The sequence below is a fragment of the Lethenteron reissneri genome, chromosome 34 (genome assembly GCF_015708825.2).
Source record: "Lethenteron reissneri isolate LAM-NWPU_2019-01 chromosome 34, ASM1570882v1, whole genome shotgun sequence".
NCBI lineage: Eukaryota > Metazoa > Chordata > Hyperoartia > Petromyzontiformes > Petromyzontidae > Lethenteron > Lethenteron reissneri.
Window position 1 is genome coordinate 6,708,305 of NC_083812.1, and position 12,140 is coordinate 6,720,444.

At 39.5% G+C, this 12,140-nt stretch overlaps 1 protein-coding gene across 6 annotated transcripts in view; it reads left to right on the forward strand.

Moving 5' to 3' along the window:
* The window catches only part of LOC133350616 (phosphoinositide 3-kinase adapter protein 1-like), a 172,563-nt gene that overhangs the window by 110,616 nt on the left and 49,807 nt on the right, over positions 1-12,140 (forward strand). For all 6 annotated transcript variants that reach the window (XM_061565152.1, XM_061565153.1, XM_061565156.1 and 3 more), the window contains exon 9: positions 11,005-11,122. In XM_061565152.1, the coding sequence (XP_061421136.1) occupies positions 11,005-11,122 (118 nt within the window). The remainder of the gene's footprint in view (positions 1-11,004; positions 11,123-12,140) is intronic.

Here is a 12,140-nt window from a genome sequence, read left to right on the forward strand (position 1 = left end):
TACGAGTACCAGAGGGCAGTGCAGCAAAATCCACGATCGTATTGTGCTTCTATGCTCTCATTGCTATGATATTTGCCTTCATCAACCAATACTCCCCGGTGAAAATTGATCAAGTAACCCCCATACCTCGTTCGGCATAGGGAGATGCTCATTGAGAAGTAGATTGAAAACAAAGGGGGTGTGAATGGGCCTTGCATATAATGCATGATTTTTGCCGTCACACTTTTGTCTGGTTACCTTTTACATGCACGATCTTAACGAAGATATCTTCTTGGTTCTTTCGGTAAAGTCACGTAGAAGGGAAATAATAATAAAATAATAAAATTAAAACATAATAAAATACTATAATAAAATAAAATAATATATTAAAATAATAGCTTTTATTATTTCCCTTCTATGTGACTTTACCGAAAGAACCAAGAAGATATCTTCGTTAAGATCGTGCATGTAAAAGGTAACCAGACAAAAGTGTGACGGCAAAAATCATGCATTATATGCAAGGCCCATTCACACCCCCTTTGTTTTAGATGTACTTCTCGATGAGCATCTTCCTATGCCGGACGAAGTATGGGGGGGTTACTTGATCAAATTTCACCAGGGAGTATTGGTTGATGAAGGCAAAGATCATAGCAATGAATCCCTGCAGTCACAAAAGCTTTAAAATCGAAATTTAACGAAGATAATCATGCACATCCATAGGCACGTAGTATTATCTGGCGGGAAAGACGGTGGGAAATGCACTCGCCCGAGTGGCAGGCTCTAGGCATTATGTCGCCCTGTTCTGCAGGCTGATTGATTTTTCAGACTCTTCCTTCCTGACTCTGTATTAATCACATCATTGCTATGCGTGTCAGATCCTGCCAGCCCGAGCAACTATGTTTGTACTGCTAGGCTCACAGTATGAATTGCATATTGAACAATAAGCACAAGTAATCTTACATACAAAACTATAGCTAGGGTCACGTGGCCAAGGGGACAGGTTATGGGTGTGTTACATAGTGAGCTCTGTATTCCCAAATTTTATTAATAGGGTTGAAAAATACATACAGGAGAACATCGGCAGGTCAGTCGTGATTCAGTTAAATAAAATGTATTAATACAATTTTTCTAGGTTTTTGTTGTCAAAGGTTGTTTGAGAGCACAAGGATGTTGGAGTCTAGCAGAGAACGCGATGTTAAATATATGTTTAAATTAACAGTTTCATCTTTCGATGTAGTCACTAAATTATCAGAGCAATAACAATTTTTAAAATTGTATAATTGATCAGCAATATAGGAGCTTAAAATACAATACACTGTACAGTATGTGTAAATATTGTGGTAGAATATGGACTTCACATTGTCTTTATCAGAAAAGTCGACAAGTTTGATTTAAATTACTATCATATTAGCAAGATTTTAAATACTGTAATGAACATTTTAGATTGAAATTGAAATAATAATGATAAATGAGTGTGCTGTATTTGGCACACGTGTGTTAATGGTTTCTGAGGGAAAGTAATTATATACACGCGTGATTATAAAAGTATTTTAGTTTGAGTTATAGAGGATTAAATTAACATTGTGTATTACTGCTTCATGCAGTGCATTACTTTGGCTGCTTGATTAGCTCATTTCCATTATCCCAGCGAATCCATTAGCTAAGTCATAAGTTCATGCAGTGGCCATTCAACAAACATTGGGGATGTGTGTGCTGTACACATCTGTCAGACACCCAGGAGGCCTCAGCATTGGCGGTGAACACACAGCACCCAGTGGAATGTGGCACAGCTGACAACTGCAATCAGTGACTGACATATTAGTTAACTGTAATTGGGATGAACTTGTCCCCGACGCAGCAGTTGGGGTGGTGGGGATTACTGCAGCGAGGGCCAATGGCTTAAGCAAATTGCATGCTGGAAGGTTGCTCTCAGTCCTGGGAGAATAAAAAAAAGAAAAATATATCGCAGCGTTAGAATTTCCCCTGCTTACGAATTTGCATAACGGTGACGATTTATGAGATAGCATTTACATAAGAAGCATTGCAGAAATGCTATTTTGTTATGTTGCTGTCAGTCCTGTAATTTCTCACTGCTGTCCAAAGGACTCCCTCGATTTCTTTCATTCCTTCCTTACCTTAGTTATCCAGCAGTGCCCTCCGAAATGTTTGATTTAATCTCGCCATCTCGTCCACTGTCTTTCGCTCTTGACTCTTTTCTGTCAGTCTCCAATTTAAATGTAATGTTATCTCTCGTCCTCGTGTGAGTTTTTGTCATGATGTGCACTGTCCCACGTGATTTTTTTTTCGTGCAATTTTTTGTTGTTGCATACCACTCTACAAATTAAAGCACATCATTTTGCAAAGATGTGTTTGTTAATATATTATCACCGTCATCATTGGCCGTAAACAATGTCACCATCTCTCAATCTCATGCAATGTAACAATCCACCTTGTATATGTATGACTACAATATAATGCAATTCTCAATCGCATAAGAAAATAGTAATTTACATTAATTAAACGCAGGTTAAAAGCTGTGTTATCAATCTAAACACTATTTATATATAAAATGACAAACATTAAGGAACTGCTGTGGCAGTGGTATAACAGCCAAACAAACCAAATAACCTCTCCACCGTTGTTATTAACACTGCCTTACAGATGAACGTAATGGGCTCCCATGGAGGTTTCTTGCTTTTTAACGTTATCATACTGCATACATTTTCCTGTCAAACGACATTGTTAATGATGACCGGCAAGTGTTATAGGTTTTTACATAAATAATAATAATAGTGGGAATAATCACAATATTTTGTATGACTGTGTCCAGTGCTTAACGTCTCAAAGGCATTTAGATATTGAAATTACCATTAAGGAGGTGGGTAAACTTACTGAGTGGAGGGTTAATGATGGCCAGCAAGGAACATAAAGGAACATTTAACACTTTAATTACCAAGCTTAATGAGCCTGTGTTTAAACAAACAACGGGATACAGCATAGAGGTCTCTGAGCAATAACAGTCTGCAACAGATTTTTTATAAAATGTAATCGTTCACATGCGCAGTCCTATTGCTTCTATGCATTTAACAGGCATCTTTGCATTCATGGGTATTTTTTATGGGAATGTTTTTATTATTTTTTATATTGTGGGGCGATAATGTAATTAAAGGCGCTAAGGTCTAAAATAAATCTTCTACGTGTGCCCAATGTGTGTGCATCGCAAGAGATACCCCGCGATTCGGTTAAAGGCAAATTTGTCCAGGGAATAACTCGTCTTTTTTCTTTTAATTTTAGTGCGAATTGTTGGGTACGTGTAGCGCACGAGTATTCAGTGCCAGTAATTTTACTTGTAACACCACATCCCAGAAGCTGTTGTATTTCACATCAGCTCTCTTTCCATCATTCCAGCATCAAGAGACATCAATGAATTTGACTTTCTCGGAAGAAAAAAACCTTCCATGGCGTTTTCTCCACACTCAGGCACTCAGTGTAACCTGTGGAGTTTTTTTGTGATCTGTCAGTCTTTCAGTGAACTTTATCACGTGGCCAATACATGAAAGCCAGCAAGACCTTCACTGTGATTTACTGGCCGTGCTAGGTTGCTGGAACCAGAAGAAGAAATATATATATCTTTTCCATCCTTCTTTGTCATTGGCTTGAATGGAAATAAAAGTCGCAGCTGAATCCAGGCCTAATGAAGTGGAACTTGTGAGATAACTTAATATTTAAATGACCTTTGCTACAAATATTTTGTAAGCTGTTACGACAGACATTGAATTCCAGTTAATAGGCATGTTGCATTTCAAGCATTTGCAGTCACAAACAGAATAAGCATTTTTCAAGACTTTTTATTGAGTAAAGAAGCCATTTTTCCAGTTGTGAATTCATCTGAATTGGTGATCATTTAGCATGTTAAATTATATTTTAAACACAAAAATAGTGTGTTCACCAGTCGAGGATATGAAGTGTTTCACAAAGCTCGTTGTCTGATCAGCCAACGATTATTGTATTCATTAATTTTCAGCTAGGATTACAGGAACTCCTCTACTTACGAACGAGTTAGGTTCCAGAGGTCTGTTCATCACTCGATTTGTTCATAAGTCCAACTTAACTCCTGTCGATTCCAAACATGTTGTACGACATGTACACTAAACACGGAGAATGGCTTTAAAAGTTGTCTAATCTCCTGTATATGTAGATGCCACTGGTTCGTCATGTTCTGTAGATGCAGATACCACTGGTTCATCATGTTCTGCAGATGTAGATGCCACTGGTTCATGATGTTCTGCAGATGCAGATGCCACTGGTTTCTTAATGTTCTGCAGATGTAGATGCCACTGGTTCTTCATGTTCTGTAGATATAGATGACACTGGTTCTTCATGTTCTTAAGAAGTAGATGCCACTGGTTCATCATGTTTTGCAGATGTAGATGTCACTGGTTATTCATTTTCTGCAGATGTAGATGCTAATTCCCTTTTGTGCTCGTGTTTCCTCTCTATTCTCTTGAAAAACTGACCAAGCGATGTCTGCAAAATTGCTCTCTCTTTTTCTCTTCATAAAAAAAACTTACGCTTCTGGGACATGATGGGGGTTGATAATGTTCGTGAAAAGCAGACAAAACGTCGTAGTGAACCTGCACAGCGACAACGTAACAACAACATAATGGTGGCAGCCCAGGCAGAAATGCTGGGAAGGCTGGGTAATGACATCGAACAACCACCGCCATTTATTACGCGGTGATTAAACTTACGACTCTTGGTCTGAACAGGTTTGTTCGTATCTCTGAAAGTTCTTAAGTCGAAGGTTCGTAAGTAGAGGAGTCCCTGTAGAAAGCTTCCTGGGATTTTATTTTTTAGGAAACGTTTCACCCGAATGAACTGCTCGACAACACCAAGCGCTACTTGGCATCTTAGATGAGTGGGGCTCTCCAACGGTGGATGAGGTTAGCCATGCGTGCAATGTTATTCATAAAATGTCCCATTTTATTTGGAGCGGTGAACCCAGTATCACCACCCATTCATCTATGTATGTATGTATTCAAGTTTAACTTCTTTCACACCGTACGCATACAAGGTGCACAAAGTGTCCGCTACGTGTATGTCTTTGGTGGAGTGTCCCTTTTAACATAATCCCCCGCTTCAGATACAATTTGCATAGAATATGTATATTTGGTGAACGTATGTGTGCAGGAACATGCAAACGAGCTCGAAATGAACCTCCTGTGCCTTGTAATAATATTTGTAAAACAAACGTCACGCCCGCTCTTCGTGCATGTTCAAGTGCTATACCGTTTTTAGGGGAGAGGGATTTAGCAGTTTTAGCATTGACTTAAGAGAATGTAGATTTTATTAATTGGTGATAGCAAGGCATTTCAAAGTGTAAGTAGTATTGTTTTCTCTTCGATTGCCCGAATGGGCTGCTTGTGCTCACCTGCATTTAAAAAATGCAGAAATGTGTGGGCATGGCGTGTTTGCAATGCAACTTTTATTATTGCACAAATCATGTTTTTTTATTATATTGTTTGCTCCATTGAGACAACATTGATGTCAATTAACATTGCAGATTCAAATTTGGAAATAATATGCTCGTGCACGTGTGAAAAGATATATATACTCGTGGAATATATGTGATCTGAGAACTGTAGAAATTGAAAGCAATTTTTGCATGAACACATAGAATAATTGCTATTCTATTCTGGTGTGTGGCGATATTTTCACGAGTTAGATGCCAATGCCAAGGTCTGCAAGCCATGATGAGAGGGAGTTTTTTTTACATTCCTTCATTCAAAGAGTGCAGACTGCAGTGGTTTTCTATTTGGTCCATGGTTTGGGTTGCATGACCAAAGTCGCACGGCTGTGGCCTGTCTTTAAATGACCATTTATGAAGGATGTGCATGCATCGGCCTGTTTATGCTCTGATTTATTCTGATAATCATATCAGTTAAATGACGAGAAAAACCCCATCATCATACCAGAAACATAGTGCAGGCCGGGAAAACAACAAGTTTCAAACAACAACAACACAAAGACGCGTGTCAATGAAACACTCGGCCTTTGTGGTCACGATAAAAAATCCCATCGGCAGCTTCTGAAGAGGCCCCCAATGTGTTCCTCCCATTGTCCCAGGTCACCATCGAAAGAAACATGAGCAAATGTGATTGACTGCCAAGCAGCAGCAGCAATGCAGAGGTGGACAACTTTGATGGACTAGTTCCGTCCTCATGGGACCTCCTTTGCCAGTACCAAAATATACTAATAGGGTTTTTCCCCTTTTTTCTGGCAACAAAACTGACACCTTTTGCAAGGAATCATGCTTACATTAACCACAATACTTGCAGTCAAATGCAAACAAAAAACAATACTCTGATAATTTGACTGTAAGTATTTTGGTTAATGTAAGCATGATTCCTTGCAAAAGGTGTCGGTTTTGTTGCCAGAAAAAAGGGGAAAACCCCTATTAGTATAGTTCCGTCCTCTCATCAGTTGCAGATTTGATTATTGTTGGCTCATAGTGTGGCAGTAAAGACTCTGCCATATTTAATTTGGAGCTTTCGTGACTGCAGGAATTACTCTTTGGTTCTTTCGGTAAAGTGCCTATGTACGTCTCTCTCTCTATGTATCTCTGTGGTATCTGTCTCTACTTATATGTCTGTCTATATGTCTCTGGTTCTGTGTTTTATCTCTCTCTCAAATTTAGCATTCTCAGGAAGAACGTAATCAGCCAGGTAGGGTGCTGACTGTTATGTTATCCGACTCTCTGTTGTATTACATTACATTTCTAAGCATACTAGATTTGTGTTTCTATTTCATTTATACCTCATGATGATTGCTTGTGTTGCAATGGAAACGTCGTATGCTAGTATTTAATTTATTATTTTCTCTTTATACGTGACTTTACCGAAAGAACCAAAGAGTAACTCTGCCATATATTGCTTCCAATAGCCAACTTTGCAGCAGTTAGCTTTGGTGAGCTGAAAACACGAGCAGCAGGCGCCTCAAGCAGGTGGCAATCTGCACCTCAACCGGAGTATGGTGGCTGATAACATCATGTCTGTTGCCACCAGGACATTAAAGGCCTCCAAACCAATGTAGGCCTATCACCCCACCCCATACAGCTCTTTTATCTATCCACTGCTGAATAGAATACTGTAATGTTTTTTTTTACTACTTTATGTTGAGCAATTTGTTACGTTGATGGAATCAGTGGGTTGGAACTCACGATTAAATATGAATTGTTATACCAGGCGATAAAATAATGTATTAACTGATCTTTGAATAGCTTGATCAGACAACACAGGGCATAACCGATGTGGTGTTTTACCAGTGGCAATGTAAAAACGCAATTTTTATGCTGTGATTTGTTATTTCAAAGCCACACATGGTGTAAAATTGAAGGTTGCCCCATTAGAACCAGAACTTTTATTAGATGTTGATTTTATAGCAGTAATTTTAATATAAATGGCACGTGATATTTAAAATTCATGAATTATATATTGAACTGCAAACATATATCAATAAAATAGAAGAGTATTCGTTGTACATGCATTTACCTTCAGGGCTTTTTGCCCTTAGTAATGATTTATTTTTGAATAAATTAACTAATTAAAATGTAATGGGGATTCAAAAGCTCTAATTCTTTCCACATTGTTCCAAACGCAAGAATGCAGGCTTTTTTTTTTATTAATCAGGGAAGAGCCCATTGAGATGCACATTATCTTTGACAGTAAGACCTTTGTGTATTTATCAAATCACCAAAAGGAGTATAACCATTTTGGACCTATTTATTTTAAATCCAGGACACAGCCGCTCCAATTGAATATCCTGACAATGTGAGAGCACGTAAGCAGCTTTGATAATCTTACTGGTAAAAATGATCTGCAATATACTCACTGATGGAGCTTAATATTGAGTAAGATAATATATGTAAATTCAAAAAAAAAATCATTTGATTACTTCCCACTGTCCCAAGGTATATCATTAAAAAAAGTATTCATGGAACTGATCTCTGCTCATTCCAGATGGCATCTCCCTGCACTTCATTCTGTTCATATATATGTACTCGTGCTATCTCTTCTACAGTTTTGCCAGTCCTGATGAAAATTTGTGGATGATCTATGACCACAATATCTTACCTTAGATTGTGTTCCATGTCAAGAGGCTAAAATAGTACGCGCAGATGGTCTGAAAGCCGGTAATTCCCATATGTTAGTCTGTGCCAATGACACCGTTTGAACCTTTTGACCATTTTTGACGAAATTTTCGGGAATGGCCCAGGATCACAATACCTTGCCTGGGATTGCTTCTAAGGTCAAAAGTGTAAAGGCTCGGGCTATAATGCTCCAGGGAGCTGTTGTTAGGATGACGTGCGTGTGTGTGGGTAGGATTAAAGGATGGATGAGAGGTTGGTGCTGGTGGAAATGGTGAAAATGCATTTGGAAGTGGAAAGAGGGGTCTGCTTGTGGGGTTTGGCAGCATTTTTACAAATTGCCGCAAAGTTCGTAACCCATTTGGAATCTGGGACAATTCAAACGCACTGTGTTCCCCATCGCCAGGGTTAATCTCCCCAGTCCGAGTTCCTCTCTGGATAGAATACAATCTTGCACAATTTCTGGCCACTCTGGTCAGTGGGTTTATATCTTGAAAATAATATCAGCACGATACTCGTCTCTATGACTTGGAATCCATCCATATAGGCTGAGTACATTTTGAAAATGTCATTGTGAAAATGTATTTTTTGTTAAATTGCACCCATATAAAATTGCAAAGACCCCGTGGGCTGACTCAACACTGCGGCCAGAATTTATATGGCAATTAAAATAATTCGTGAATTAAATTAGTGTTTTTTTTATATCCCTTTGTCAATCCACTGTTGGGTAAAGGCCCTTCCCGTGCACCATGCTGGTCAGTGTGAACTGATGAACGAGGGGGACCAGGATCACTGACGTTAGCCACGGCTGGGAATTAAACTTAAGGATTTTATAGCGCAGTGCAAAAATCACTGCACTGCCGCTCTCTCCACGGTGTTTTTTTTTAGAGAATTTCCAGAATATGATTCGACGATAAACAATATATAATTAACTGTGTACTTGTTTTGTGCAAACAATACATTTTGAGCCTCTAGCCAAGTGCATCACGGTGTGATTAATGACCTTAAAGCTGGGTTTTTATTTTACATTTTTATATGAAAAGCATCAAAAGTTAGGTACTTTTTTTTCTTATTCAATGCAATTTTACAAACGACGACTTGCCCTGTGGGTAGCTTTCAATCATTTTGTCGCATGAAAATGACTCCTGAACTCTCTTAAAGGCAATCTGAAGTCGATATTGATTCCCCGGCTCCTTACTAATGATGCTGCAAGTGAAACATGAAGAAATGATCCATAAACTGTTGGTGCTGCATTGTAATGTAAATACGCGATATGTATCCACAGTTGGTCATAACATATTGATTCACAGGAAAGCAGAGTTTCATTTTAATACAATGTATTTCTTGGTGGGAAGCTGTCGTGGTGTAATGGTTAGCATACTGGACTTCCAAAGGTCGGCAGTTTGATCCCACAACGTAGCAATTGAAACAATGATAACTTTTCATAAATCCCTCTTGTGTTTAATTTTTTTTGTCATTTCCCCCGCACCTCCAATTAGCACAGTTGGCTATGTGTGGTGCGAAAGAAGTTCAACATACATGCTAGCAGTACACCACACAGGCTGTAAATCAACAGATTAAGCGTGGGTAATTCCACCTCTTCCAAGATGTCTGGCTGGTGTGGGAGAGGCCAAAACGCCCTCCAGATAGGTTCACTTGAGCTCCCTCCAGTGAACCGGGAACAGCATCCTCTAGAGCCACCCCCGATTGGAGGCTTTCCCCCCCAGTAGTGGCACGAGCAAAACAATTGCTTGGCAACATATCGAGGCTGTTCACCTGGCTCTCAGGGGAAGATTTCCAAGTAAGCCTGGCTCTTCATTTGTTCCCGTGAATGGTAAAAAGCAATCTCTCATCGGTCTTTAGCAGCAAAGAAAATAATAATGTTGGCAGTGGAAGGGTGACTTGGAAACTGTGGTATAAATTTTAGCCAAGTACTCACATGCCCACTAGACAGTGGTCAATTAGAGTACTGTATAGTCATTTATTTTTCCTATTTTTTGTAGTAGTTTGCACATTTTTTTGCTAATCATGTGAATAGTCGAGGAAGGACCATACATCATTTACTAATTCATAAATTCATAATTGCTGTATCTTAGTGTCAGACCAAATCACAGAGAATGCGCGCTCAATCTCATCACACCGTGGAAGCCAAAATCTAGGGTCGGGCATGGATAGCGCTTAGATGGGCGCCCATTGGGCATAAGACAGCTGTCGTCGACTGCTGCAAGGCTCCATTGTCATCCGTTGGACGTGTGCAGCAAAATCCACTGTTGTGCTGTACCAACATCCAATATTTAAACTGCCCGCCTGCACCCGCACCTACGAGTTAGGTGAAATATGGTAAAATCACCACCGTGACCTGCGTGGCATTGGGATGCTGTTGTCGAGCAGTGGATTTACAAAAAGGCCAGACACACGTATCTTCAGTACTTGTTTTCGATAAAGAGTTGAGAACCAAGTAGCAAGAGAAACTCGATTTTGTAAGGAGACTTGCAGGATTGTGTAGGTATGTTCACGACTGTTGTCATATTTGTGAAAATTGTGATAAACGGGAGTTCCTTTATGCTTGGTAGCATATGCTCCTACAATATAAATTATGTACTTGTTGAGCCATGTGATTGGAATGAAGACATTTCCCATTGTTGGAAATAGGAATTGTTGATATCATTTGTTTTTAACTTATAACAACAACAAAAAATAGGTTGTACTTTGCACCGTAGCTTTCATTGAAAGAAAAAAGCCTACAAACTGCCGCACTATTATCAGAAAACAACAGGTGCGTGGGTGAAAAAGACAATCCTGACGTTTGGTTGACAGTTAAACATATCAAGAGTACTCCCGTAAGTAACAGATGTCGCACGTTGTGTGTTTGAAAACAGGAGGCGATAATCGATGAAAATGAGAGCGAGTACATGGCCATGACTCCAAGCAGAGTTGCTCCCACGCCGGCGCCCGAAGACGAGGAGCCATACATCGCCATGGGCCCCGGCATCACCGGTACCTCGCACGCTGCTAATAAGACGCGTCTCCTACTCTGATCGCTGAGTGACTCATTATACCGCAAAAAATTCCGTCGGTGCAAGACTCCAAACTCATTTATTATTTTCCAGAATTACATTTTATTATTGCGGGAATTTTGTTTCCAACTTATTACATCGTACTGCTGTCATGGATGAAATGGTGTGCTCTGCACTTTGCTTCAAGGTAGAATAAAATTTACAATTATGCTTTTATACTAAACTATTTTAATTACCAGGTGAAGCTCACTGAGCTCTCTTTCAGAGGTGACCTGGCCACACATGATTGTTAATCGATGAGGCTTATATCACTTGTGGGAATTTATAATAGCAGCCAGATAATCTAAACGCATGTTCATAAATGTGGAGGGGAAAACTGGAGGACCCAGAAGAAAATCCACGTGACCACGGGAAGAGGGAACACGCAAACAGGCATCGTCAGGGTCGGGATGGATACCACGACTGCCTGTGTACCAGATGAGGGAGATAACATTTCGCCACCATGGCACCCCATTGCTCTTTTGTACGTTATAAAATGTACGTGAGAAAATGTACATTTTAGAACGTACACATTTACAGCCCTGTTGTCAATCCACTGCTGGATAAAGACTTCCGCATTCCGTGTAGGTCGTTGGAGTTATTTAATAATACTCTTCGGTAAAGTCACGTAGGTTAAAAAAGAAAACAAATAAATTAAATCACGACGTTTCGGAGGCAACACAAGCCTCCGTCTTCAGGTGGAAGGTTCCATTACTGTATCAGTAATTTTGCTGTGACGGTTCCACCTGAAGACGGAGGCTTGTGTTGCCTCCGAAACGTCGTGATTTAATTTATTTTCTTTTTTAACCTACATGACTTTACCGAAAAAACCAAAGAGTATGGATCCTTGCAGTCACGAAAGCTTCAAATGTAGAATTATATAATCATATTTATCCATACTGATCAGTGCAGGTTGTTGAAGGTGGGGACCATAAACTTGGTATCTTAGTACAGTACAA